General features: G+C 45.2%; 1 protein-coding gene across 1 annotated transcript in view; it reads left to right on the top strand.

Moving 5' to 3' along the window:
- RAPGEF1 (Rap guanine nucleotide exchange factor 1) overlaps nucleotides 1-27,701 on the top strand; it is a gene marked incomplete at its 5' end in the record, with an annotated part of 111,072 nt that overhangs the window by 42,935 nt on the left and 40,436 nt on the right. Inside the window, 8 exons of the mRNA XM_025204935.1 lie at nucleotides 2,586-2,725; nucleotides 7,995-8,173; nucleotides 11,374-11,530; nucleotides 16,585-16,673; nucleotides 17,110-17,262; nucleotides 18,495-18,618; nucleotides 20,572-20,755; nucleotides 21,544-22,059. Of these exons, the coding sequence (XP_025060720.1) occupies nucleotides 2,586-2,725; nucleotides 7,995-8,173; nucleotides 11,374-11,530; nucleotides 16,585-16,673; nucleotides 17,110-17,262; nucleotides 18,495-18,618; nucleotides 20,572-20,755; nucleotides 21,544-22,059 (1,542 nt within the window). The remainder of the gene's footprint in view (nucleotides 1-2,585; nucleotides 2,726-7,994; nucleotides 8,174-11,373; nucleotides 11,531-16,584; nucleotides 16,674-17,109; nucleotides 17,263-18,494; nucleotides 18,619-20,571; nucleotides 20,756-21,543; nucleotides 22,060-27,701) is intronic.

The following is a 27,701-nucleotide window of genomic DNA, read 5'->3' as shown; positions in this document are numbered from 1 at the left end:
CCCCCCCCCGCCCTTCCACCACAACAGACTTGCCAACTGCATGCATCTGTATCGGGGAAATTGGATTGGTGTTGCCCAATATGCCTCCTTAAAAATAGGCTATTGGCATCGGCCCCCAAAATCTCTCTTGGTGCACCCCTACTTATGTTCTACTTCAGTGGCTTTTACGGGGTAGGGAAGTTGGGATTTTCCTTATCGTTTGCTGTTTGAGTGCCTGCCATCTTATGAGTACGACTAGCTGAGCATTGGGCCTGTACCGTACACCTGTATGTTATCATTTAAGAGTGGTCAAACCTGTGTTTCTCGGATGGTGACAGATGCCATCAGGCCTCTCAAACCAACTTAAAAAAAATGTCTTCTAGTTTTAAGACTTCTCTTTCATGGGAAGAATCGACCATTTATTTGTAAGTTTGGAAATATCTCAACTCTGACCTTCTGCTTTTTCTAGTGGGTGACTGCCTTTTCTTGAAACCTGAACATGGATTTGATTCAATCAGTTGCATTTCTTGTGCTCACACTGCTGTGTATTGGCAATTTTTTCTTTTTCTTCTTTACTTCCAGTGTTGATCGAGCTTACTGGTATATGGAAAGAGAGAGAGGAAGTTGAAAGATGCCTCCTGTGCCATAAAATGGGCCCGTGGAAGTGTTTAAAAAAAATCTTCTTTTTTAACTTTTCCTACCTACATTAGTATCTGACACCCCAATTTGTCAGATTTGGCCTGCTAAGGATTTAGGTGCTTGATGACAGGGACTTGATTTTCGGAGGCGCTGACCACTCGGTGAAATGAATGGGAGCTGGACGTGCTTGCTGAGTTTGACAGTCCACTTTTATTCAAGTGCTTGCATCTGGATTTAAGTGCTTACAATAACGTCTTTGCTTTCATACTGCAGTAAATAAAGTTCAGCACCTGATTTTGGATCCTGTTTTTAAAGACCAGATCTGCATATTTTAGTACCAAAGTTTCCTTTTCACTCTTTATGCTGACTTTTTTTTTCCCTTGTGACTTTATTAGCTTGCAAAAATAGGCATCAACTAACCAGGTTCGCTGGGTATGTTCCCTCCTCCGTGTTTGGTCATTAGCACTTACAGGCTCACCTATAATGCTGTGGTGCTAGAGGAAGTGTGTGTGTGCTGGAGAGTCTGTTTCTGCTGTAAGATTTTGAGGTGTTGCTCTTGGTCTCGGGCTTTGTAAAAGCTTATTTTTTACAGCCGCCTTTTTCAGCCCGACAGCGGCCTTTCCGCGCTTTGTGGAGCAAGACGTTTGTGTTCGGACTAAATACTGATCGAAGGTAGCTGCTAGGAATGCGGTTTCTTCTTCTTGCCCAGATGTAACCAGTGACCACAGAGCTTAAGGCCTGTAAAAATTTAACCTAAAGTATCTTTTTAGTTGATGTAGCTGCCCCTAGTGAAGGTGGCACGAAGAGGAGGGAGTTTGATGTGATATAGTCAACAGAGCTAGTAATGAATTTAAGGAAGAAAGCGTGGGAGGCTCCTTCCCCCACATTGTGGTTAGCACTTGGTGAACGTGGAGCAGCGTTAACGTGGCTTTGTGATATTTAGCTGCCGAGTGCTAGAGGCTGCTGAGTCAAATCTGCTTATTTGAAGTCGACCTGCAGCAGCGCCTACGTGGGAACGTCTCTCTCTTACTCGGGCAGTCCATTCCCAGCATGAGGGAAGCTTAAGGGGAGACATTTGCTTATATCAACAATGATCTTGAAGGCAAGTCCGCTGCCTGCCAGCACAGTTTTCTTGGTCACCAGCTTGCCTCTTAAAATGCATTTTGCTTATAAATACCCTCCAGCTTGCTCACTGTTCAGCAGTTTTATTTAGCTCCAGAGCTGAACACTTAAAAATATGCCAGCAGCAAATCTGTAAGGAACAGGATCGTAGACCTTTGGAGGTCTTCCTTTTTTAGATGCTCACAAAGCTCAAAAGCTCTTGATTTGCTTTCCCCAAACAGAAGTGTGTTCTTCCATGAGGATATTGCTTTACTCAGTTCTCTAATTAAACTTCTGTAAGAGTGACTGATATGGGAGCAGACTTGCCTTCTCATGGTCCATTTTGAGCTGAGACCCATTGTCAGCGTCGAAACAACTTGGGTCAGACTCGTCATACCAAAAGCACTAAAGACAGTGTTTCCTGGTGAGTTCAGTGTCAGCCTGGCACTCGGGAGACCACAGCACTATTCCTGGCTCTGTCACGAGCCTACTGGGTGATCGCAGGCAAGTCAGGTGGTTTCTCAGGCTCAATTTCCCTGTCTGCCAAATGGGGATAATGATTTACCTCTTTGAGACCTACTGAGGAAAAGTACTATATAGGAAATAATTGGAGGCAATATCAGTACTTGGTTCGTTAAATAACGGAGGAAGAGCAGCCCCATTGCTCATCTGTCTGCTTTTCACAATAGCTGTGTCTGGGATGAGAAGCGGTGGTGAGTGTTGACTGATTTTCACATGTGCTGGTCCTGTCCCTACCCCGTACATTTACCAGGCCTACTCTGTATTTCGGAGTCTGCTCCTGTAGATAGGTTGATAGCACCACCAGCCTGTCCCATCTCATAATTCATCTCTGTGCTTCTTTTCAGATTCTCAGCGCTCCCATCTCTCCTCGTTCACCATGAAGCTGATAGACAAGTTTCATTCACCAAAAATAAAGCGGACGCCGTCAAAGAAAGGCAAACAGGCTGAGCCGCCGGTGAAAACGCCAGAGAAGACCGTGAACAAAGTAAGCAGATGAGTGGCACGCTCTTGGCTGCACTCTTGCCAGCTTCCTGCCTGCTTGGGTAGTCTGGATTGTCTTTTAAAACCGACTTCATTGGTAGTGTGCATGGAGCTGTTTCCTCCAAAGAGATGTGCAAGGGCTCTTCAGAGATGTGTCCCAGAAGAACCCTCTCAGGGGATCATTTAGCATAGGTTACAGGAAGCAGGATCAGTCAATGCATGCAACTTTTTCCTTTTTGAGAGCCTGAGTGCTCCTTCTATGAGCCTTTAAATGACTCAGGATGGAATGTGGCATTTGGGCTTGACAACCCCTCCTCACACATACGCCCAAGGGTTATGCTTATAACTTCCAAATCTGTGCTTGGTTTTGGGGAACTGGTCCAAAGATGTGCTCAGTCTCTGGTGACCTCACCAGGGAGAGTCAAACAAAAGTATTCAAACAGCTGCTGACTTTCTGCACACCCTTCCTCAAATCCAATCTTTTTATTTCAAGCCCTATGAGAATTAAGTTTGCTTCTCTTAAGACAAACTTTTTGCCCCTGTACCTCCACCCCTCTTCTGACCTGATTAGGCAAACGGAAACACTTATCTCTGACAAGGCTTAGACTTCCAATTTTCAGAAGTGGAATTTGGTCTAACATTACCAACGACTGAGGTTTCTTATGGTAACCTGCAAACTCTCTTCTCCCCATAGTTGATTTTAGCGATCAATCCAAAGTACCACACTAACTATACAAACTCCTGTAGGTTACTCCTAGTGAAGATGGCCGAGTGGACTCATGCAGTTTGAAAATAATATTAAGTAATTCTACCCTTTTGGCCTGTTGCACAGCTTGGAGGGCTCCTGGTAGCACGATGTGGAAGACTCTGGCCTTCAAATCCCAGCCTGGGTTTTGCAGTGGAGACTATGTGCCTGTTTCTTAGGAAGACGGGTACTTTATACAGCTGTAGAGCATTCATGTCAGCCCCAAAAGGGAGTCATGCCCATCACTGTGGGGTTGAATTGTGAATGATTGAAAATTAGAAGGATCTTCACACTCCTTGCAGGGTTGGAAAAGAGCTTTCATTCAGGGAGCAAAGGAAAAAAAACATGGGCTCCTGACTCTGACCTGTAAGTGGTCTTGTTGAGAGAGGTGAACCACCGAGAAGGCAGCTTCTTTACAGCTATCCTCAAGAGCAGCCTTCCTGCGACAGCTACTAAATGACATACGAGTGTGGTGGTGTAGAGCCCAGAACTTGTAAATCAACCCAAATCATAGATATTAAAGAAACCTCTAACACAGCAGTGCAGAAGAATCAAATCCAAATGCTGTTTTCTAAAGCAGTAACCTGCCACGTTTCAGTGGGGAAGAAATGCAGTTGGCAGCAGCGAATCGCAGTACTCGGCTTCCATTTCAATGAGGGCTTTCCTTGTGCTGATGAGACCAGTCTGCTAAGGTTGGGGCTTTGACACTGAATTCTGGGGTGCAGCTTTGAATTTGAGGGGCCTGTTAAGGCAGTCAATGGAGAAAAATCCAAAAATCTCATTTTGTTTCTTATTTTCACTTCAGCTGAGTCTTTTTCTTGGCGAATGAAGCAGAGGGAATAGAAGCTAACAGAGAGAGAGCTCTGATTAATAGAATATTAAGTTTTACTGTACGAGCATCCGAAACCTAGGGAGCAAAACATGCCGAACAAGAGAGCACAGGCTGTTGTTTTTATTAAAAATTCTCTTGGAATCCTTCTTAGAGAGGTCTCATTAATTTCAAGGCAATTATAGGATGACATGTAAACTTAATACATAGGGACCAACTCAGCGCACCAATAGAGTGCATCTTCCTGTTGTCCATATGCTATTTATTGGGGAGGAATTTGCACTATTTTATTTTTATTGACAGAATCACTAGCATGCATGCTAAAAGTGCTGTAGTGTTTCTTTTTAACTGGTATCTGATGGCAAACAGCGTAGGACCTACTGAAATTGAAAAATACTGTAAAAAATGCCCCTGGGGGGGGAAAAATACAGGCCAGTTGCTTCATTGTTTTTCCCTAAAGAATAAAGTGGGGAAAATCAGGAATCTGCTGAGCATATAAAAGCGGTTTAAAAAAATGTAGGAACTGGAATTGCATTATGAGGAAAGTAAAGCACTTACAGTAATTTCTTAGTAGGAAGGCAGCTCAGTTTATGGTAATGTTTGATAAATTGGCTCTTGTGGATCAGCATTTAGACTGCAAGCCTCGTGATTTGTGAAGTGTTGATCTCTGGCTCAGTCCTAATCCATTTTAATGGCTGTCTCCAGCTAATTGATTAGTTAGATTGTAGCCAGCTGATTAGTTTTGCTGGGGGGGAGGAAGGGTGCCCTTGGGTCATTATCACCGAGTCTCAGTGGACTGTAAAGAGAAGCTGGCAAATTAGAGATTTCCCTAAGATACACAATGTCAAAAGGCAGACATGACTGAGCAGATTTCATATCTCTCCATCTTCTAAATCCTGGAGAAGCTATGCGCATCTTACAGTAGATAAACTAGCTAGAGCAGAAGCAACAGTATGAAAAGATTAAACCTAAATTAAGGCTTGTTGCTATGAAAAGACTGTGAGGTTGATATATCCCACATCTAATCATCAACTGTACACTCCACACTCACTGTACCTCTTTCAAGGTCAACTGCATCTCATACATAATGCAATTGTAATGATTATTTGAGGGAAACCTTCCAGAATCATGCAATGATATCCACATGTGTCAGTCAAGCAGAGAGCTGGGGGGGAATTATTGGTTTGGCTGAGTAGTAAATCCATCTCACATACTGCCCAAGAGGGAAATGGCTGTACCGAGTGGAATTTCTGCTTTTGTGACTTCAGCAGTTGTTGGCCTCCTGTTGCCAGCAGAAGTTCACTGTTAGGGCAGGTCCCCCGCAAGTGGAATTTGAAAGAAGAGACTTGTTCAAGCCTCCTGTAGCAATCAGACTGGACCACCCATCTCTCTCCCGCAGATTAAAATATTTGGTGGATGAGCCCCTAATGCAGCAGGTAGACTTTAGGGAATATTAGTTCGTAGCTCTCTCGCCGCTCCGGATTTTGTTCTGAAAGTAGAATCAAAGCCACTTCATTTCCTGCTTCCGGGAGGGTACCCTGATCTCCAGGCTGTGGATAAAGCATGTGAATAGGTGCTGGGGCAGGTACTGGAATTCAGGACTGCTCCCTTTTAAATGAGTGCCTCGATCACAAGGTGGGAGTTGCGCTCTCCCTGGTGCATGTCCGGTGTCTCTGGCTAGTGAAATAGTTGATTCTTCCATACAAGATGAAACTGCTTTGATGGGAAGGAGTCAAGAGTACCCCCACCCTAGAATAGCCAAATAGCCTGATGGTTAAAGCACTCGCCAGGAAGGGGCTTGAATCTCCTTCAGCTGAGGATGAGTGAAACTCAAATCTGAGTAAGGCTCAGTAGTCAGAGCACTACTGCATGCCAGGTGGAGGAGCAGCCAGGTCCTGCTACCACTGCCGGTCATGTTCAGAAAGGAGCAACAGCTACAGTGTCCTGGGCAGAGCCTGAGCAGTTGGGAAACCTCCAGTATCCCTACAAGATTGAGCCCTCAGGAGACGTAGGTGGAGGATCCTGACTGAGCTGAGGCACGAGGATGGCATTGTACATGCTGTGGGTTAGGAAGGCAGTAGAGTGGGGGGTCTTGGAGCTTGCAATTTTGGGCAAATTTATAGTAATTTCAGGCAAACTCAGGCCTTTTGTGGATCCAGCCTTAAGTTCATGTTACTTGCCAGTGCTGCTTGTATAAATGGCTTGTCCAAAGGAGGTCGGCTGCTGGCCCTGCTTTGCAGAAAAGCAGCAGTTTAACAGCTGATGGGAATATGGGAGAACATAATGCCCATAGGTCATTAATTCTTGAAGCTGAATCTGCTGAAGAGATAATGGATGAAACCTGACTCTGTTAAGCTCTCTGCTCCCCTTCTAACAGTGCTCAATTGTTAATTTAGATCTCTCCCATAGGAAGTTACTCCCAGCATTACAAGACCCCTAGGCATGATCTGGCGAACTTAAAAAAAATATCTATCCTTTACCCGAACATCATTAAGCCATCACATCGCATTTCTGAATTTCCTTGTCTAACACTGCTGATTGTGAGGCTGTTGATAGCCATGGTTAAGCTTTTTCTAACTGAACTTTTTCCTCCTGAAGGCTTCATTTGCTGATGCCTTTCACAGTTCATCCTCATGGGTGATTTTTTTCCCCTTGTTCCAGCAGCATCACTGAATGAATTTGGCAGGAGGAGGCTGATCAGAACAGAGCCTGAAACTAGTTCTTACTTGCATGAATAGTCCTGTGGAGATCAGCAGCCCTAAATAGGGTAGGGCTACACATGATGTTTATCACTAAACACCAGTGATGGGTCTGAAAATATAGGAACCAGTTTTCAGTCATACTGCTATTCGGAAGTTTGATTGCAGTATTATTTTTCTCTATTTTTTTCCATGTTTGATTGAGAATACCATTATCAAATGCACCAAAGTCGTTTAGGTTTTGGATTTTCCCCATCATCAGTAAGACGTATAGGCATTTTGGGGAAAAGGGGCTTGCTCCTAAGTCACTTAGGCAGTCTCGCAAAGCGTTACCTCCAAAGTATAGTTTAAAGCCCTGTTTTATTTTCATGGTATTCCTCCATGCGTCCTTTTTATTAAGTCCCAGCTCCATGGGAAGATCATGAAAAGCAAAACTTTACCAAACTGGTAGCCACTTGAAAATTGGTTCTTGTCCATTAGAGAGAAAAAGAGAGTAGACACTGGGTTTCCAGTCCCACTAATAAAGCAACTAGAATTGTGATCAGAAGGGGAAAATGCCTCCTCTGTTGAAACCAGCCGTTGCCATCACTTTGTTTGAATCGCTGTTGCCATCTTGCACGTGGCTTTGTCGTCTTCTCTCATTTGGAGAGCATGGGCATTATTTGTCCCTCTTGGTTCCTCAGCAACAGAATTGGGGTGACTCATCAGTAATATGTGAGCTTCAGCTACAAACGACTGAAGTCTATTAAATTATGGGTGCAAATTAATTTTCCCAACTCACCACCCATTGTGTGGAGGGGGAAGATCAACACTTAGGAAAGAGTTTCTGCTAAAAATAAATAACATCTTGATTATTCTTCTGCAAGAATTGAGATTTAAATTTGAGGTGAAGGTTCAATGCATGCTATTCCAGTCTTAATAAACTTACTGTACTTTCTGAAAAAAATGCTGACAGCGTATAATACCTTCTTTTATTTTCTCTCCAACAATTTTCCTTTAGAATGTATTTTGGTTAGACGAGAAGGAGAAAGAGGTTGTAAGTGCCCTGCGCTATTTTAAGACGATAGTGGATAAAATGGCGATTGACAAGAAAGTGCTGGAGATGCTGCCAGGCTCGGCAAGTAAAGTGTTGGAGGCCATCTTGCCCCTGGTACAGATGGATCAGCGAATTCAAAAAAGGTAAGCTGCTCCTCAGAGGACTGTAAGCAGGGGAGACGCAGTCACCAGGCAATTTGCATCTAGTTGTTTTGGAAAAATTGTGCCACAGAAGTTGCATGAATTGCTGCCATTGCTAATCGTTAGTAAAAACAGTTTCCCATTTACAGGGCAGTTCACAGACGTGAATCTAAAGCCAAGTTCCTTGGTGCAAAGGGATTGCACCCTAACGTAAGACGAGCAAAATATTGGATGGCAGGTCAGGAAGGGGAACCAGAGAAAGGTTGTGGGTGAGAAGGAAGGACTGAAATGGGAAAGGGCAGGAAAATGAGGTATGGTTAACACTCAGTGAGTCTCCATCAGATACTCTGCTTATACTTCAGCTAACAGCAGTAAACCCAAGCAGACAGTATTTGGATACAAGAGAGGTCATCTTCCAAATAATAACTTTGTGTGAAATTCATCCATGGGAATATCGGAGAAGTCTTCAGTCTGCCTGGAATTTGCTCCTTGGATTTTGTTGGGCCAAATAGAGAAATTATGTAAACAGATGCGATTCCATTGACTTTGGAAGAATATTGCTGAATTGATCTCAAAACGCATACCTTTTTGAGTGGATTCTGTTTGGCTCTTCTCTGACTCCTAGTGCATGAATCCTTGATGGTGAATTAGAGGCTGCCCAGGAGAGAGTTAGTGAGTTGGCAAGGCCACTAGCTCACTGTGGGTTATGAGAACTCTTCCAACTACGGGCCAGAAACCTGCCTGCTGGATTACCCCTTCCTTGATTGCTGGAGCAGCTGCTTAAAAAAACCCAAACAAAGCAAATCACTTAAATCATGTGCTGCGAACAAAAAAGAATCGGAATAGACCGGAAAATGCAGGTGCATGAATCCTGAAATGTTGCCAGGGTTTGTGCTGTTCTTTTGAGTTTCCCCTGCTGAACACTCCTGACTACAGCTGCGTTTTGACACAGGATGCCTGTTGGTCTTGTTTTGTGAGCAGCGTTGGAAATGTCCTCCGCTGAACTGTTGCTGCTGTTACAGGAGACACCTCAGGGGCCAAAGCACTCTTTTCCTCCTGGTCTGATTTGGATGAGTCAAGCATAAGAAGTGATTTGTTAGAGAAAAAGTCTGGCCGATCAGCATGGCACAGACCTTTTGTATTTGCCTATAGGGGGTAGGCTCGGCTCAGAGCTTGACAATACAGTGGGTGGAGAGAATATTGGTACAGGCTAGAAGTGTACTAGGGGTGGGAGAGCACCGTTTATGGGTTATGTCCATAGAGCTAGGAAGAACAGAGGCTGTTAAATTGAAATATAATAAAATATAATCCATATCTCTGGACTGAGACTCAAGACTTTCCTTGGCCGCTCTCAGGTTTCCCCCAGCCAGTGAACTGCTGACTAGTACCTGCCTTTACCTACGGAAAAAGAATGAAAGAAATTCGCCTAACTCTTACCGGGTGAGCATGTAAAATGTCAGCAAGCATCTTAAGGATAGAAAACCTCATCATTGCCTCGCTGACTCATTCATATCTTCTCGGGGCATTTGTTGGATGAGTGTCTCTTAAAAAGGGAGGTTGAAAAGTAGCATACACCCAGGAACAGAAATATCCTCTAAACTGTCCTCAAGCAGAAGAGGGTTAGAAGATTTTTCTCTTCAAGTTATGTACAAACTTTTTTCTGATGGTTAAATAAGGAGATAAGGACACTGGATGTCAGAATTTAAGCAGGGAATTTAGTCTTCCCTGGTTGGCATGGGGTATACTCTAGTGTTGTTCATCGAGCAACGATGACCTTCTGTAGACAAAATCTGTTAGGGCATGAATCCCATATGCGTGTTTGAGCAAGTATAGCCCCGTTCAGTGAGCGGGGATTTGGCAGACTCGTTAACCAGCGTCCTTTCGTAGCATACCTATGTACCTTATTCCTTTCAAGTAGTGGCAAGGCACAAAGGGAGATTTGATGTTAAATCCCCCTCAAGAAAAATGGGCGAGTCTGGGATGGCGTGGAAGAAAGCCAGGCAGTTGTTGCTGAAATTCCTTTCTGCTTTCAGGGAAGCATTTGCACTGAGGACAAAAAAACCAAAAGAGTAATTACATCAGGTACAAAAAGTGGGCTTTTCAATTATTGCCTGCTTAAAAGGAAGCAGATCGAAGGCTAATGGTAAAGAAATCAAAACCATGGAAAGCATCGGGGAGGCACTGTTTAGGAAATATCTGCTCTCAAGCTAACTTCACGTAAAATTAGAGGGGATGCTGACAAGCACCATAGTGCTGAAAAAAATGTGCTCTCCCTTGTTTGAAGTCCTGCCTTTGAAGCCTGAAATTACTTGGTTATTCAAGTGGGGCCAGATTCTGCCAACTTCATTCTCTCAAGCAAACTCATTGAAATCAGTGGGCCTGGTTTTCCCCCCACCCCCGTCATGACTGTGCTGGAGTTAAAGCAGCGCACAACAGATCCAGGAGGCGACTCAGACCTTTGTGGGGAGCCTTGCATCAGTGAGAAGCGCGGGAGTATTGTTCTCCGTTGGTCCAGAGGTGCTTGGAAAGCTATTCTCCAATTTCTCATGAAGCTTGAAATTACCATGGCTTTAAAAGACTGTTATGGGAGCATCGCCATTACTGTTACTGTCAACGTACCTTATTAGTTAACAAAATGAATGTTTTCAGAGCAGGTGAGACCAAGCCTGAAAGCAGTTGTGTTACAGTTTACTTTTAGCTAGTGTTTTCATCCTCCCTCAAAGCATGTGGTTCTTCAAAAGAATAATGTCAGTTCTGTTTCTTGTTTTAAAAAAAACCCAACCCCCCCCCCCCCCCCAAAAAAAAAAAACAAAACAAAAAGCAAAAACAAAACCTGAAATGCATTGTGGTAATCCAGAGTTTCAAAAGAAAAATGTTGGACTCTTGCAGCGTTGAAGAAAAATGTTAAGGGGTTGGATTTTAGTCAAATGCATTCAGGGGTTACAGACACTGAGAAAATGATTTTCAAAATTATCAAAATGTTTCTTCTTACTCTTATTTCATCTGCTAGTAGAGGAATCAGCAGAGCAACTGCAACAGAAGAGAAACTTGTGTCTTAAATAAATGCAAATTCCTAAATCCTAAATTCCTAAAGACAGAGTTAATGAGGAAAATTCAGATTTATTGTAATTTTGTTTCGTAAGGGAATTTTTCCAGAATTTCATTTTCTTTTCTCTTGCATTTCTTTTTTCCCCCTCCTCTAGTTCTGCTATCTCTTCCTGCTATAACCGTGTCTACCAGAGTCTGGCCAATCTGATTCGTTGGTCTGATCAGGTAATGCTGGAAGGTGTGAACTCGGAGGACAAAGAGGTGGTGACCACGGTTAAAGATGTCATAAAAGCTGTTCTGGATGGAGTCAAGGTACGTAAAATGGATTGCCAAATTTTACAAAATATAAAATATCCATCTTTTAAAATAGATGTTGTTTGAACATGTTGGCTTTTAGGAGCGCACAGACTCTAAAGATCTTGTCCTTGAAGTAAATAAAATTGCATCTCTTAAATCTGCTTTAGTTCAATTGAGATGACCCGATCTGATATATTTCTTAAGAAGCCCAACACATGCTTTTAAAATGCACACCCTGGCAGCCTGATGCAGTGCCAGAAACAATAAGTCTTTATTGAGCATTGTATTAAATGTTCAAAGGGTCTTCATCATGCTGAATGTAGATTACAGGTTAGAGTTTGCATATTTTCTGTCTAGACAATGTTTAATGGAAATGTTTCCTGTTAATGTGGAGGAAGAATCAAAGATTGCCAACCTCAGCATTAATCAATAGCATGGTTCTGAGATTCCCAGTTACGCTGGGACTTGTTACTGGTGATAGGGTAATGTCAATTGTTTTGGAGGTTTGGTTTGTATAAGCGTTTTCCAGTCTCACTGATCCATCTGTATGCTCTGTGTGACCTCTTTGGAGGCACTCCCTGCTATCTGTCCCTGCCTGGAAAAGCTGCTGGCGTTCTTCCCACCTCCCAAGAAGTTTTTTGGCATCCATGTTCCTCACCATTCTCCAGGCCTTTCTCTGTCTTTGCTAATGGTGAAGGGCCTAGCTGCTCTCGTTCTGCTGAAGAAAGGAAGGATTAAGTGTCTTGCATATACCAGCTGAATCAAACCACTAAGGATCGTTTTGGAACTAGGACTGAAATACATTTGGGGGTGTTATTTGCATTCATCACCCTTTCTTCTTGCTCATAGTATTATCAGATACAGCCATCCTTTTCTGTGCTCAAAACTGGCTGTGATTTTATTGCCTGGAACTCCCCGTTAAAGCAAAACACATTTCCTTAATTTTGGCCTTTCCGTTTTTTCCAATGTATTTGTTGGCCGCTGTCATACTCTGAGTCTCCACCTTGGGCCGCTGATAGATGTTCAGTTAAAGGTGCAAAGGGATCTGCAGTCCTTACAATTGTACCTCCTGCCATATCATACACTCTTCATCTGATTGGGGATCAAATATTAATTGCACTCTTGCTGGTGCAAGACTGGATCTTGATCCTGTGTTCCCCCTACATCAGAAAACAGCAAGCCAGGTGTCTGGTGTGTGCACAGCTGGGAGCTCCAGTCAGCTGATCAGCCATGCATTGAATTTAAGGTGCAGTGGGAACCAGTCATAAAGCTGTTAAGCATATTTTGTTTAATAGCTTTGTGGCTTATTCCCCATTTTATCACACCATTAATTGCATGCATGTGTGGCTGGGTTACTACTTAAGACGTGATTAACTGGTTAATCATGTTTTAAGTATAACATCTACCAGGGGCCTTCCATATCATTCACCTGAATTATTAAACGCTATTGCTGTTTTTCAAGGGCTTTAAACTTGTTTAAAATAAAACGTTCCCATCATCCAGAGAAGTTATTTTCCAGGAGAAGTTTGGGGGGGAGGGTTAAAACTACAGAGGCAGAGCTTTAGCTGGTGGAAAAGGCGATACTTCCTTGAATTCAGTGGTGTTCTGGCATTGTGCGCCACCCCAGGGGACCTACCTTGTAGTGTCCAAACTGCCAAGCATGTAGGGGAGACATTGGAACCCTGCAGCTTAATAAAGTTATACAGACCTGTGCAAACTTGTGCAAGTATATGGGTGAAAAAATGACATAGCAACTTAGAAGACTCATGCTTGTTACGTAAACGTACCTAGAATCCTGTCATTACTGCACAAAGACTGATTAGACTTGTGTGCAGGTCCATTGCAGAGAGAGACTGAGTTGGTTACATACCTGATGTCAGCGCCCTTGGCTGGGAATCCAGCTGGGAGACCTAAGGAGGCAGTATTTAAAAGTGATGTGAAAGCGTCCCTTGTGTTAGCAAGTGCCTAGGTACTTTAGAAGGGCCAAGCAGGAACTAAGAAATAGGTTACTTCTCTACTGCTGGATCCTTTAATTTTATCATTAGCAAGCGATGCAAAATCCACTTCCCCATTTCGGCGCTCACTTCCCTCTTCGCTTTCAGAATTCTGCAGACCGTCACCAGTTCCATTCTCTTATTTGCTATGTTAATGCCAGGTTTTACCATCCCTGTGGTTATTTATAGCAAGAAAAATTCCCTTTTATAATCATAGAATATTAAAAAAAACCCCACCATCTCGCTTTGGACTTTCCATTTGGAACTTTCCATGGCTTGTTAAAGTAGCTTCAGTTCAGAGAGAGGTTTTAATTATCTGCAATTACTGCTGTAGAATCCTCTTCAATGTGCTAAGGAGAAATATACTGTGCTTCTGGTCCAGTTACTTTACTGATAATCCTCTGTGTTGTGAAGTAAATCCACAGGTTTCATTCTTGGACATGGCTTTTTGGTCCGATGTTAATATAGATGGAGGTAATGGGATGGGAAATCTGCTGGTGTTCTGTTATAATGCTTGTCAAAAGTGGGATCAGCTCTGATTTCAAGGAGGCCCTTTCAAGGTGGTTTTCAAGGAGGGTGTACGTATGCCATGATGGCAGCGTGTGCCAGCAGGGACCATCCAAAGCATGCCCTACTCCTGCTCACCTACTGTAAGCTGGAAATATGCCAGTGAGGCAGCTCCAGGGTCACCCCGGTGGCCATGCTTAGGCGCACTGGAGTCCAATCGCACTACAGTGGTTCTGAGTTCAGTGTGGGAAGGCAGGACAGGCTTGGGAGCGTCCCTGTTGTGACACACTGCTGCCATGGTATCCCTTTAATGGGTGGCTTGCTTTCTGTAGTACGAGGTGAGAACTAGTAGGGAGATGAGGATGGGTTCACTGGGATCTAGAGGAGCTGGGAGACTGATGGTCTATTCTCCACTGTCATCATCTCATCACACTTGCCCTGGTCAAGATCTGCTATGAAAATGTTAGAAGGCAACTGCAAAGCTAAACGAAAGGTGGAGTTAATTTTAGATTTCTTTTCCTCTGGTGCATACTGCGTGGGCTGTGGGAGGAGGCCTGGCATGTACATTAGCTTTGACTAGTACGTTCCTAAATCTGTTCCCCTTTGTGAGTTCTCCTTGTACTCCAGCTTCATTGCACAGGTCCAAGAATGTGCTACCAGATACCAGGGCATGGGGGTGAAGCAGTTAAAAGGTTAGTTAAAACTACTTCTTCCTGCCCACAGTTAGCAGGAGAGGAGAGGGCATTCGGCAGAAAAATTTAAGGTTAGCTCAGTGTTCGTGTTGGCTTTGCACTGTCTCTGAAAAAGAAGGACCTGGTTTTTATGGCTTTTGTACTGTATCTCCAATGTACATCAGCACCATAGGCGTCATAGATACAGTCGCAAGTCCTGCCACTCTGTTGTTACCCCATTCAGATTACTGACACTTTGATATGTGGTCTGCCTAGCATGAGGGCTGCAGCATGCTAGAAAAGAGGCTAACGGTGGTCAGAGCATTTCCCTTAATCCCAGACCTTATCTTTTATCCTTGTCCAACAAGTCAAGCCCTCCTCACAGAAGTCTTCGCTTCCCTCAAGGCCTCTTCTGTCTACACAGGAGAGGAGTAAGTCCATAACCCTAGCCATGTCAAGCACTCATGCCCTATCTGCTTCTACAGTCTGTTTCATTGAGCATGTATGAGATTTCCCAGGATAACCTCACTGAAGCTGCCTCTTTTTCTCTGCTATTGAGAGAGGTCTAGTCTTACACAAGGTAAGCCATTTCTTGAGCATGAGCTGGGCCAAACACACAAATACAACTGCCAAAGGCAAAGGCAACCTTGCACTGGGCACATTGTCTTGGTGAAACGGGCAACAGGTCTACACACACCACCATGTATGCTGCCCTGTTTCCTGTTGCTCCCCCGTGGCCTTTGTTTTCCTTTGGAAGTCTAGCTTTTGTGCTCATTAGGAAGGTCTCTTCTGCAGTCAGATGATGATGATGATATTCTGATCATGATTACTTGCGTCTAATGAAACTCTGACATCTGTTTCCTAACTCGGCAGATTTGGATGTGAAGACAGCTGAATGTCAATGAAAGCTTACACTGAATTTCAGATTGTTTAAAAAAAAAAAAAAAGGTGGTCCTTTGCAGCTTCCCTTGGAATAAAGCTCAGGGGAGTCGTGATCTGCCAACACTGCTTGTTATCCAGTTTGATTGTAACGAGGTGCATGTTGATAACTTTGAGGAATGGATCTGTTTGCCTCCCTGAAACATCCATACAATGCTCTCTATGCTCTTATGGCATTGTGTGAGCATGAGTGATCGTTGTTTGGACTGCTGGCAGACTTAAAGTCAAGGATTATCATGCCTTTATCTCTTTATCCGCAGTCTTATCTACTTTAGCCAGACAGACAGTACAGTAGTACTTTAAATGTTTCTGGGAGTTCCAAAATTGTAGTATTTAAGGGAGGCCCTGGAGGCAGGCCTTGTAACAAATGCCCTCAAATTTAACTCCAGGTGGAAGGCAACCTTGCAGAAAACCTAAATCATATATTTTTTAAATATTTGCACATATTTAAACAATTATAGATGCTAACACAGGTCTATAATTCTTTTATTCGCTGAGCAAAGTAAGGCCCTCCCCAAGTTTGGATGGCAGTTCACTGGCTTTATACATACAATGCGGTAACATTTGGGCAGTTTCAAAATTTCAGGACATATCCTGGGCATCAGCAGACAGAAACCTAAGAATTGTGTTGGAAATCAGAAAAATGAAAAAGCCAAGTACGTTGGTCTCCCTGTTGAGAGCTGCTGAAAAGTTTGCAGGGGAAGAATCTCAGTTAGCAGCGGACAGTGCAGAGAAAACCTCACTCCTTCCTCCCTTCCTAGCAGCAGCCTTCCTGAACCTTATATGTTCTGGTGAGGATGGGTACCAGGACACAGTGCTCCAAATGGCTTTCTCAGGGTAGAAGTTGCTGTGTCTCTGTGTGGTTTAATGTGCTGCTTTTTAACAGAGTGCCATCAAATTTATCCTTTGTCTCTTTATTTTTCTACCCATGCTCCCCCCCCCACCCTTTTTTTTTAAGGAGCTGGTTAAACTCATGAAAGAGAAGCAGGACCATCCCTCTCCCACAAGCCCAGTTAAAACAAGTTTGCCAACGTGTAAATCTGACAGGTGAGTCACCAGGAAATACTTCATTTGGGGGCCTTAGCACGTGTATGTGTCTTGTGTGGTAGTTCCACATGGGCTTGTGTCTTCCCCCTAATAGCTAAGTATTTCAGGCCCGGTATCTGATATACTTCTGCACATGGTAATAGCATTGTATTCCTCGGGTAGCCCTATTCACAGTGGAAGTACTTGAGGCATAAAATATTCTCAGCGTGAATGAGGGATCCCGAATTTGGCAATAAAAATGTGCATGGCTGCTGCAATCATACAAGTGTCAATACATTTTAGTGTCGATACAAGTGGAGTTTTGCTTGAAGGCCATAGGCATACCTTACAGTAATAAATAATAGCACGTGCACATGCATGTATGTGTGCACATGCTCCTCTGTGTGGTAAAAAAAGAAATATATATATATATATATATATCGTGTGATATTTACAGTGCATCAGAGCTTCCCCTGACAGACCGAGAGATGGAAATTCTCAACAAGACAACTGGTCTGACTCAGTCTACAGAGATACTGACTGACTCCATGGATGAAGAGGTTGCCCCTCCCAAACCCCCTCTACCCTGCATTCGTGTGGCAGAAAACAGGTAATGCTCCCAAGCCATCTGTCTCTAGGATATCTCTTGTCTCCATCAGCCAGCTGTTTTTTTTATGTATCCTTTCCTGTATATAGACTGCCTAGTGATGCCTCTAAAGGGAACTTTCAGGACCTTCATCTGAGGAGGGAAGTCAGAACTGCCTATTGACAGAATAAGGGCTGAGAGTCTAGGGTTACTCTGCCTCTGCCTTGCTGTCTGAGTTTAAGCAAGTTATTTTGCCTCTCTGTACCTTCCTCTATCTGTTTGAAATTTGGGGATAACTTCTTTAAAGGGCTTTGAGATCCCTGGATGAAAGGCACCATGTTAGTGCAAAGTATTCTCATTTAAAAGATACGAATGCCTTGTTTGGATAATACTTTTCTGCACTGTGTGTTAGTTGTAGATAGGGTGTGATCAGTTTCCATTGAAGCCAAAGGTAACGGGCTAATTTCAGCAGGCGTGTTATCACGCTTGAATCTGCACGCAGATAGTTGTGCATTGTTTAGCAGGTTAAATACTGATGAAAAGATACAGCTGTGCATTGTCATCACTCTTACTACTAACCAAAGAAATGTTTCTGCACTCTTTTTCTGAGAAGGAATAAGACCCCGAGGTTTTGAGAGGTTTTGGTGTGTTTCTACTACAGTTTTACCTGACAGTTTTAATAAAAATGGGTGGTATGAAAATGTGTCATGGTTATGTGGAAATAGGGATTTTGGCTGTGGTTAGCAGTAAGAATCTTGTTTCTGGGTAGTTTTAAATTCTCTTTACTCTGAAAGGTTCTAGTATGTTTTAGAAAGAGGCTATGAGCATACAAATTGAGACCAGGCAGGTTTGAGAGTTCCTGGACTTAGGAGCAGCATGTAAAACAATATATAAAACTACAGGGAGCTCTCCCATGTACTGGGAAGTGGCTGTCTTAAGTAATGAGAGATGGGCATTTCCCAACTTTGTCCCAGTGCCAAAATATAGACCCTCACAGTATAGACTGTGGGAGAGCATGACAACCATCTCCTCTTTTGAGTAATGGTGCATAAATTGATTGTGATAAGAGCTACTTTCCTGTTCTGTGAAAAATTTCAGGGTTTAGAAAAATAGATTGCTGAAACATTGCCACCCAGCTCTTGGCAAGAAGCCCTAAAACGATGTGACAGTAAAAACCTGTTCTCAGTCTCCTGGAGTCTCCAAGAAACCTTTTGCTAACAAAGTATATGAAATACCTGTGTCCTTGTGTCTTGCAGCCCTCCTCCAGCATTGCCCCCTAAAAAAAGGCAGTCGGCACCTTCCCCTACCAGAGTGGCAGTAGTAGCACCAATGAGTCGAGCCACTAGTGGATCCAGTCTGCCTATTGGAATCAACAGACAGGTAATAGCTTCATCCCTTTAAAACCAATGGAATCGCGCCCTGGAATGTAGGGGGAGCTGAAAGAAGCACTGCTGCCTTCATCTCTACGATTCACAGCACACTTCTCTTGCTAAACAGCCTTGTTTAAAGAAGAGTTACGTTTTTCCATGAAGAGGAGATTCATAAGTGTAAAGCATCATGTAATAAATAACTTGCATCAGTTCAATTTCTTAAGGCTGCTGTTGCATTTAAATAATGCATTCTCTCAAGCTCTGTTACAGTGACTGATCATAGGCTTTCAAGAGTAGAGAGAGTGAATATGCCAGTCCGTAACAGCATGCTGGGTGTGTCTACTTGAGTTGTTTACTGCGCAGTAGACTAATGAACTCAGCAGTAAATGTCTCGTGTCTACACATGCAGCCCTGTTAGACCTCAGGAAACTAATTCACTCCCCAGCAAGATAGTAATTGTAAACACAAGTACTGTCCTGCTGCAGAATGTTTTTTGTGCGCAGCAGCATATAAGTAGATGCTGCCCTGGCTGGCTGGGACATGAGGGTGCTTCAGTGTGGGGGCTGTCTGCTGGCTAGCCTCACACTGGAGCAGCCTGGTGCCCCAGCCAGCCCTTCTGTAGCACGTTGAGCTGGATAAAAGCAGCCCCAGGCTTGGTAGGCTGACCAACCCCCTGGCTTGCTGCCAGCCAGGGCTGCTCCAACCCGGCTCAACATGTTACAGTCACAGGTGTGCATTCAAACAGCATACCTGGGAGCAATAAACTCTAGTGCAATATGTACTGGAGTTTATTGCTGCATGCTAATAGCACGTGTAGGCCCATCTTACCAAGACCCACCATTCTTGGGTATGCCATGGGCCATATATAGCTCACTGGAGAGATCATGCCTCCATATCCAAGCAATTGCATATTAAATCATTTACCCTGCACAGGTGGTTTGAGTATTTCTGGGCCCTGTTGGTTCTCGTACTGGGGAGAATGGAAGATGGGAAGGTGTTGGTCACTGTCTGCCATTTTGTATTATCATGGATATACCATTCTAGAGATCCACCATCATGTTAGCTGTCCAGTAAAGATTGAAATAACTTAGATTACCCCAGCTTGACTCCAGTCCACATGCTAATGCCCTTAACTTGAGTGTGATGGTGCTTTTTAACTCCAATTGGTTGATCCGTCAAGAGGCTATTGATCTATAGGGTGACAATTACAGCTAGCACAACTCATCAGCTGCTAATACAAGCACTCCGTGCAGCTCATGTGTACTCAGCACCATGACTCCTCCCAAGGGAGATAACAGAAACTATAGAGGTGCCAACTTGAATGTTAGTAAACTCCACAGTCAAAGCCATAGACACTAAGATGGAAACAGCGCAGGCCTTGTTTACGTTGCAGGTCTTATGCCAGCAGACAGCAATGACAGGCAGTACACACCTTGCATGACTTTGGTGGTTCCTCAGCCCCTTCCAGAACCATGTGGCTCCACTATGATAGCTGTACCAACAGGACAAAAGATACACCCTGGGGGCACCAGCTGTTGACATGGGTGTGGCAGCCAGCAGGAAACATGGGCATGTCTCCACATGCTTTTTGTCATGGAGGCAGAAGCCTTCTTGTCTAGACCAGGCCTACATGGCAGTAACCCAGTTCAGGTTCCCCTGAGCACATGCAGATAAGTCAGCAAAGCTATGCTGATCCAGTTTGGTCATGACAAATGCCTCGGAGAGGCACTGCAAGCTTATACGGCATTTGTGGCAGTTGCTCTCTTTGTCTTCCCCCTAGTTGCACAAATGAACAGTGTGGTAGCAGATGTAGGTCTTTCTAACTAGGGTGCACCTGACAGATTGTCCCCCTACTGTCTAAGCTTTTTCAGGAGGAGACTTCTGCTTTGGATGTTGTCTTCCTTCCTAGAAAGCTGTTGATAATAATGCAGGTTGTTTTGGGTGGTTGTTTTTTCTGCCTAAGGATTTTGATGTTGACTGTTACGCCCAGAGGAGGCTGTCAGGAGGCAGCCACTCCTATGGAGGGGAGTCCCCTCGTCTCTCACCGTGCAATAGTATTGGCAAACTCAGCAAGTCGGATGAGCAGCTTTCCTCGCTGGACCGCGACAGTGGGCAGTGCTCCCGCAACACAAGCTGTGAAACATTAGGTAAGGAGGCAAGTCCCAAATCACTCTCGTCTTGCACCAGCACAGGGCAGTGATGCAGAAGAATAACAGGGTCTCGCCTGTAACGGTTTCTGTGTAGCTGCTGCTAGTAGCTCTGGAATAAATGCTATTCCGTCAGAGTGAGGAAAGGCACAAAGAGAGTTGGTTAACTTGCCTTTCAGCTACAGACGTCTGAATTCCAATGATCTGGGTCACAAGCTGAAATGGTGGTTGTGTTCAGCCTCATTAGTGCACATCAGCAGAAAAGGGCAGTTCCATGATGCTAAAAAACTTTTATTTCAAGCCTGGAGGAATTATAGGACAATGCAATAACCAAATACAATCAGTGTAGAAGGTGGATTCTCCCTCATGGGAGATTTTCAGAAAAAGACTGTATGGGCACCTGTCTGGGCTGGTTTAGAAATAGCACTTCTTGCATCTTTACAGGGGTTGGAGTACATGCCCCTGCAAGTCCCTCCCAGCCTGATGATTTGTGATTCTAGAAACATTATCCCTCTAATGATGCATCTGGTGGATGGTTGTTACAGTGTGTTTGCTTAATAACCTAAAGGAGTTCAGATGTTGCAAGGAGTCTGCTAGGCACTTTGCAGATGATGTTGGAAGAGTCTGTGCTGTAAAGGGTTTGCCCTCTAAACTGAGGACTTGATATTGCAAATGAAGATGTCATGAGGTGGGGAGTAACATATATATAAAGAGGCTAGAGTTACAGCTGGAAGGCAATGTATCAGGCCTCAATAACTGGGTTTTGTTGTCCTTTCTCTTATGTGCAGATCACTCGGATCACTATGACCCGGACTATGAATTCCTGCAGCAGGATCTCTCCAACACTGACCAGATACCTCAGCAGGGGCCAAGTATCCTCAGCCCGTTGCCAGAGTCCTTGGGCGAGTCTGGCTCCCCCTTTCATGGACATAGTTTCCAGACCCCCCAGGGCAGCTCTCCCCAGCCGGAGCACTGCAGCACATTGGTAGCAACGCAGTCCACAGAGACTCCCCCAGCTTTGCCAGAAAAGAAGAGGAGGAGTGCAGCTTCTCAGACTTCAGATAACACGGGCTGCAGGGTCTCATATGAGAGGCACCCTTCGCAGTACGATAATATCTCAGAGGATGACACGCAGAACCCCGGGGCTCTCCCATCGATACCCTTCCCACCATTTGCTGCTGTCTTGCCCTTCCAGCAAGGGAGCTCTTCAGCACCGATTGAATTCATTACTACTTTTGCTGCTCCGGACTCTACGGGTGATGCAGAGAAACCACCCCCTCTTCCAGAGAAGAAGAACAAACACAGTAAGCCACTGCCTTTGTTGGTATTCCTTCATGTCCTTCCCTCCCTTAGAGCCAGTGTGCTATGGGTGATCATGCCCCAGTCCCCTAAAGCCAGGCATCTTTCCCTTCCTCGTCATCAATATTTCCAAACCCAAGGGAGGGAGAGATCAGCAGTTAATATTTATGGCAGCCTCAAACACCGTTGCTCCCTGTAGAGAGAGTGCCATTCTCTATCTCCCCCAGTTCCTAAGTGTGGGAGACTGTGCCTTTTGAACCTCCCCAATGTATTCCCGCTTTATGCCTTTGAAGACTAATTTCAAGGAAGTTCCCACCACAGAGGGGAGGGTTCTTCTGTGAACCAGAAGAAAAGCTTTATTTTCTGGCTTTTCTCCCCTCCTGAGGCTAATTGGTGCCAGCCCTGTAGTTTGGGCCCTGGATCATGATCACCGGCATAGCAGCATAGGACTAGCTTGTCATGGCGGTGCCTGGTGCTGCCATCCGGCTGTGGGATGTTGTTTCCTTTTTATACATAAAACACATTATTAAAGTGAAGACCATCTGAATGCAGGGGCCCTCTGTCCTTAACCAGACTCCCAGCTCCCCGTATTCTGGCTCTGAGGACTGGAGATAATGACTTCACTTGGAATATGTTAATATCCACTAAGTGGTAGGTTCCTTGCTTTTAAAACTTGGCCATCTTGTTGAAAGAAAACAGTTACACCGATCCATTAGGGAATGAACTGAGCTGTGGACTGTGTGGCTAGACCCAGCAAGCATTAGCATTTCAGCCACTGGCTAGCCTTACAGTTCCTCCTTTAAAGACATTGTGTGCACTGCCCTGTCATTCAGCATTTGGATCAGAGCTGCTAGGTTCTGTGTTCCAGCCCAGCAAACAAAGCAATTGGGAAATATTGAGCCAGCCTTCTGACTTGTTTCTGTAGCTGGTGGTTTTTTTATTGGGACCAGAGTGGGATTGCAGCTAGCCTGAACTGCTTAATGGTCTCTATCCTGTCAAATTAATACCATCCCATTCCCACACTGATGACGTAGGAAGAGTTCATCAGCAGAAAACCACATTTCCATTGGCAAGGCTGGTCCTCAAGTTATGCAGGCTGCAGCTGCCACCCATGTTGTTAGAGCAGCCCCAGTTTGAGAACCCAGTCTTTTACGTAGCGTTCCCCACCCTTGTGCCAGTACATCAGCCAGACAGGAGCATGGCTTGCGGGCAAGGTAAGACAAAAGGTTTAAAGGTACCGAGATCAAACAACCAGGAGTCGAAGCAGGGGCTCACGTATGGCACAAGTGAGAGACAGGCTACTATGTTGTTTAGTCAGGGATGATTATTCTGACCCAAGGTTTGTACTTGTGTGTGGCGCTGATCTCAGTGGAATGGGGCTACAAATTCTCCTTCCTGGATGCAGGCTCAGATGCACTGCTCACCTGTGCACTTTTGGTCACCTCAATGGGCGTGTGCAGGGCGATGCCACCACATATGTGTAGGTGACTTAGCTTTGGAGAGGTGCATGGATGGATGTACAGGGGCTAAAAGTGGTTGGAAGACCCATTCCTTGTTGAGAGAGATCAATAGGCCATTTGCCTAGCTCTCTAAGCCCCGCGTTATTCTTCTTTATCATACGTAGCTGTTCACAGAGTCGGGGAATTACAGGTACTCTTCACTTAATGTTGTCCCGGTTAAAGTTGTTTCGTTATTACGTCACTGATCTATTAGAGACCGTACTTGTTTAAAGTCGTGCAATGTTCAGTTATAACGTTGTTTGGCAGCCGCCTGCTAGTAGGTATTTGCTGTGACGTCACTGGATTCGCTTAACATCGTTTCACTTAGTGGCATTTTTCAAGAACGTAACTACGACATTAAGCGAGGAGCAGCTGTATTTAAAAATGATTTTAAAAGTTTTTCTCCTTCTTATTGCCAGTGTGCACTTTGAACCCCAATAGCAGAACCTACAAGCAAATTTAGCCTTGATGTTTTATCTGAGCTGTGTATAATAGAGTTGGCACAGTAATCTGATCTGAAAGTATCAGAGAGGTGATTAGATTGTATTGCTAGGGAGGGAGAAGCCGGGTTATCAAGCATGTCGTCAGCCCTGTTAGTTTGATACAACACCTTTGGTGCAGAGTTTGCAGTAACGTTTGGGCTGTAGCCCAATTTCCATTGCAGCATGCTTTGCAGTCAGCCAGAGTTTGCTGTGTGCAGCCTGTACCCTGCTGTGCATCACGCCACAGGTCTGCGGTTGTTTATTTTTGTTTTCTAAAATCCTCACTTCTCATACTGACATTTTTAGATATATGGTAGCACCCTCTTGTCTTGGCTGCTAGCCTGCATCTTGAATATGATGCATGCAGATATTCTAGTGTAAATAAATACATATGTACATTTTAATATCCACGGCAAACTCCTAGGATGCTGACCAAAGGAAACATGCATTCGCTAAGATTTAGAGTTGTCTTGATTGTGGTCCCGTTGTTGTGAGTCAGCCTAAGGCAGTTGATTCATTGGCAGGAAACAATGCAACAGAGACTTGGAGGGGCTGTTTATTAATAATACATGGCAAATCATGACTGAATTAAATAACCATATATGAACTGTGCCTAAAACGTCCACCAAGAGCCCCTTTCTGCCCACTGCAAATGGGGAGAATGAGCCACCTTCCAACCCGCTACTGTGCCAGTGGTGGATTATACCAGACCATAGTTAAGCACCAGCAATGTGCTTGTGTTATACCAGGCACCAAATGTAGAACAGCCTCTGCTGTGAAGAACTCATGGTCTCAAAAGACAGGATCCTCCACTCGAGCAGCTTTCAGTCAAGGGACGAGTTTTTATTCATGTTTCTGTCTAATGTTTTTGCTGCTTTTTCTCTCCCTGTTAGTGGGGACTAAGTGCAGCCTGCTGCCTTCTTGGCAGATGGCATTTGTCTACTGGAACCACACTAAAGATAGGCTGGTGTTAGCCAGCATAATATAAATGACCCTTATCTTCTGGGATGATGATGAAGGCTAGTTTCTTTGCCATTGTCTTCACTGGTCAGGGAACATGAATCATAGAAATGATTCAGACTTGCTGAATCATAGAAAATGAGGGACCTTAGGAGGCCATCTAGTCCAGCCCCCTGCTAAGAGCAGGACCAGCCCCAACTAGATCATCCCAGCCAAGGCTTTGTCTACCTGGGTCATAAAATCCTCCGAGGATGGAGACTTCATGTCCTCTCTGGGTAACCTGTTCCAGTGCTTCACCACCCTTCTAGTGAGAGAGTTTTTTCCTAATATCCAACCTAAACCTCCCTTGCTGCAACTTGAGCCCCTTGCTCCTTGTCCTGCCATCCGCCACCGCGAGAACAATCTTTGGAACCCCCCTTCAGGGAGTTGAAGGCAGCTGTTTAATCCCCCCTTGGTCTTTTCTTCTCCAGACTAAATAAGCCAAGTTCCCTCAGGCTCCCCATCATAAGCAGGGATCGTGGTTTTCCCTGATTAAAAACAAGTGCAAATTCTCTGATTAAAAACTCCAAAATCCATGATTAAAATGAAAGGCCCCTAACTCCCTCCCACAACCCCCTGCCCCACCAGCCCTGCCCAACAGGCCCCCCAGCTGCCTGGGCTATGGGGCCAGGGACCCAGGGCCACAGCCCCCTGGCCCCAACAGGAGGTGGCGGCTTCTGTAGCAGAGGGAGCCTGGCTCCCTGCCCCCCTGCTGCCTGCCTGATCTGCATGGGGCTGGCGTGGCTTGGGCTCCCCACCGTGCTGCCCTCCCCCAGGGCCTCCACAGCCCAACGGGTGCAACCTGGCGCTTGCCGCTGGGAGCTCGCGCTGCCCTGGCGAGGCGTCCCCTGCACACGCAGCAGCAGTGTGGAGCATAACCCAGCACTGCCGCCCCTGCTGCTGCTGCTGCACTCACAGGGGACGCCTCACCAGGGCAGTCCCAGGCCTGTACAACTCTCTCCCTCCCTCCCTGTGGGAGCCTCAATCCCCCCCACCATTTACCTGCGGGAGCTGCTCTCCAGGTTGCCTGGGGGCCATGTACATGCACATGGATCCCCCTGCCTGACCACCCTCCTCCTGCTCCCTTCCAGCCCCCTGCAGAGAGCTCTTTGCAAACCTGCAAAATCCGTGGGTTTCTCTGGTAAAATGAAAAAGCTGCAGTTTCCTCCAGTAAAGTGTAAAATCTGCAGTTTTCTCCATTTTTCCATGGGAAATGGAAAACCCAGATCCCTGCTCAGAAAGTTATGCGCCCCAGCGCCCTAACCATTTCCATTGTCCTCCACTGGACTCTCTCCAATTTGTTCACATCCCTTCTGTAGTGGGGGGCCCAAAACTGGACACAGGACTCCAGATGTGGCCTCACCTGTGCAGAATAGAGGGGAAGAACCACTTCCCTCAATCTGTTGGCAACACTCCTACCAATGCAGCCATTAGCCCTCTTGGCAACAAGTGCATGCAGATGTCTTATATTCAGCTTACTGTCCACTGTAACCCCCAGGTCCTTTTCTGCAGAGCTGCTGCCCAGCCAGTCAGCCCCCAGCCTGTACTGGCACATGGGATTGTTCCATCCTAAGTGTAGGACCTTGCCTTATTGAACCTCATGAGATTTCTTTTGGTCCAGTCCTCCAATTTATCTAGGTCTCTCTGAATCCTTACCCTACCCTCCAACGTATTTACTACTCTCCCCAGTTTGGTGTCATCTGCAGACTTGCTGAGGGTGCACTCTATCCCATCTTCCTGGTCATTGATGAAGATATTGAACAAAACCGGCTTCAGAACCAAATCCTGGGGCAGTCCACTTAGATTCATAGATGCTAGGGTTGGAAGGGACCTCAAAAGATCATCAAGTGCGACCCCCTGCCCTAGGCAGGAAAGAGCGCTGGGATCAGAGGGCCCCAACCGGATGCCTATCCAGCCTTCTCTTAAAGACCCCCAATGTGTAGGTATCAAGACCCCCACTTGATACCAGCTGCCAACTAGACATTGAGCCATTAACTACTACTATCCTTTGAGCCCAGTGAGCCAGCCAGTTTTCTGTCCACTTGACAGTCCATTCATGCAACCCTTACTTCCTTAGCTTACTTGCAGGAATGTTGTGGGAGACTATATCAAAAGCCTTGCTAAAGTCAAGGTGTATCACATCCACTGGTCTGCCTGCACCCACAGAGCCCGTCATCTCATCACAGAAGGCAGTCAGGGTGGTCAGGCATGACTTGCCCTTGGTGAATTCATGCCGACTGTTCCTAAGTAATCACCTTCTCCAAGTGCTTAGAAATGGATTCCTTGAGGATCTGCTTCATGATTTTTCCACAAGAGCACAGCTTGAGTCTATTCTTTAATTTAACCCCTGTCCTCGCACAGACACACATCCATCACTCGTGCAGTGGTAACGGTATCGCACATCAGCTGACACCACCTGATATGTGCGACAGATCTTGACTTGAGTTTTGGCAAGGAGGCAGTTAGCCTGTGGAGCTCAGCACTCAACTAGGGTAGCCCAAGGAGGCTTTGGCTCCTTTTAAACCTGATCGTGACCACCCGTGCAAGCTGAAGAGGTGCTCATCCAGGAGCAGGAAGCCACGACATGCTTGTGAAGGTGATTCTAACTGCAGCACTGCTGTTCTCCCCCCCACCTTTTTGGGTCTAGGTGGAGAGGTGACGTAAGGG

The sequence above is a fragment of the Alligator sinensis genome, unplaced genomic scaffold (assembly GCF_000455745.1).
Source record: "Alligator sinensis unplaced genomic scaffold, ASM45574v1 scaffold388_2, whole genome shotgun sequence".
In the NCBI taxonomy this organism is placed as follows: domain Eukaryota; kingdom Metazoa; phylum Chordata; order Crocodylia; family Alligatoridae; genus Alligator; species Alligator sinensis.
This window is presented reverse-complemented; position numbering and strand designations above follow the sequence as displayed.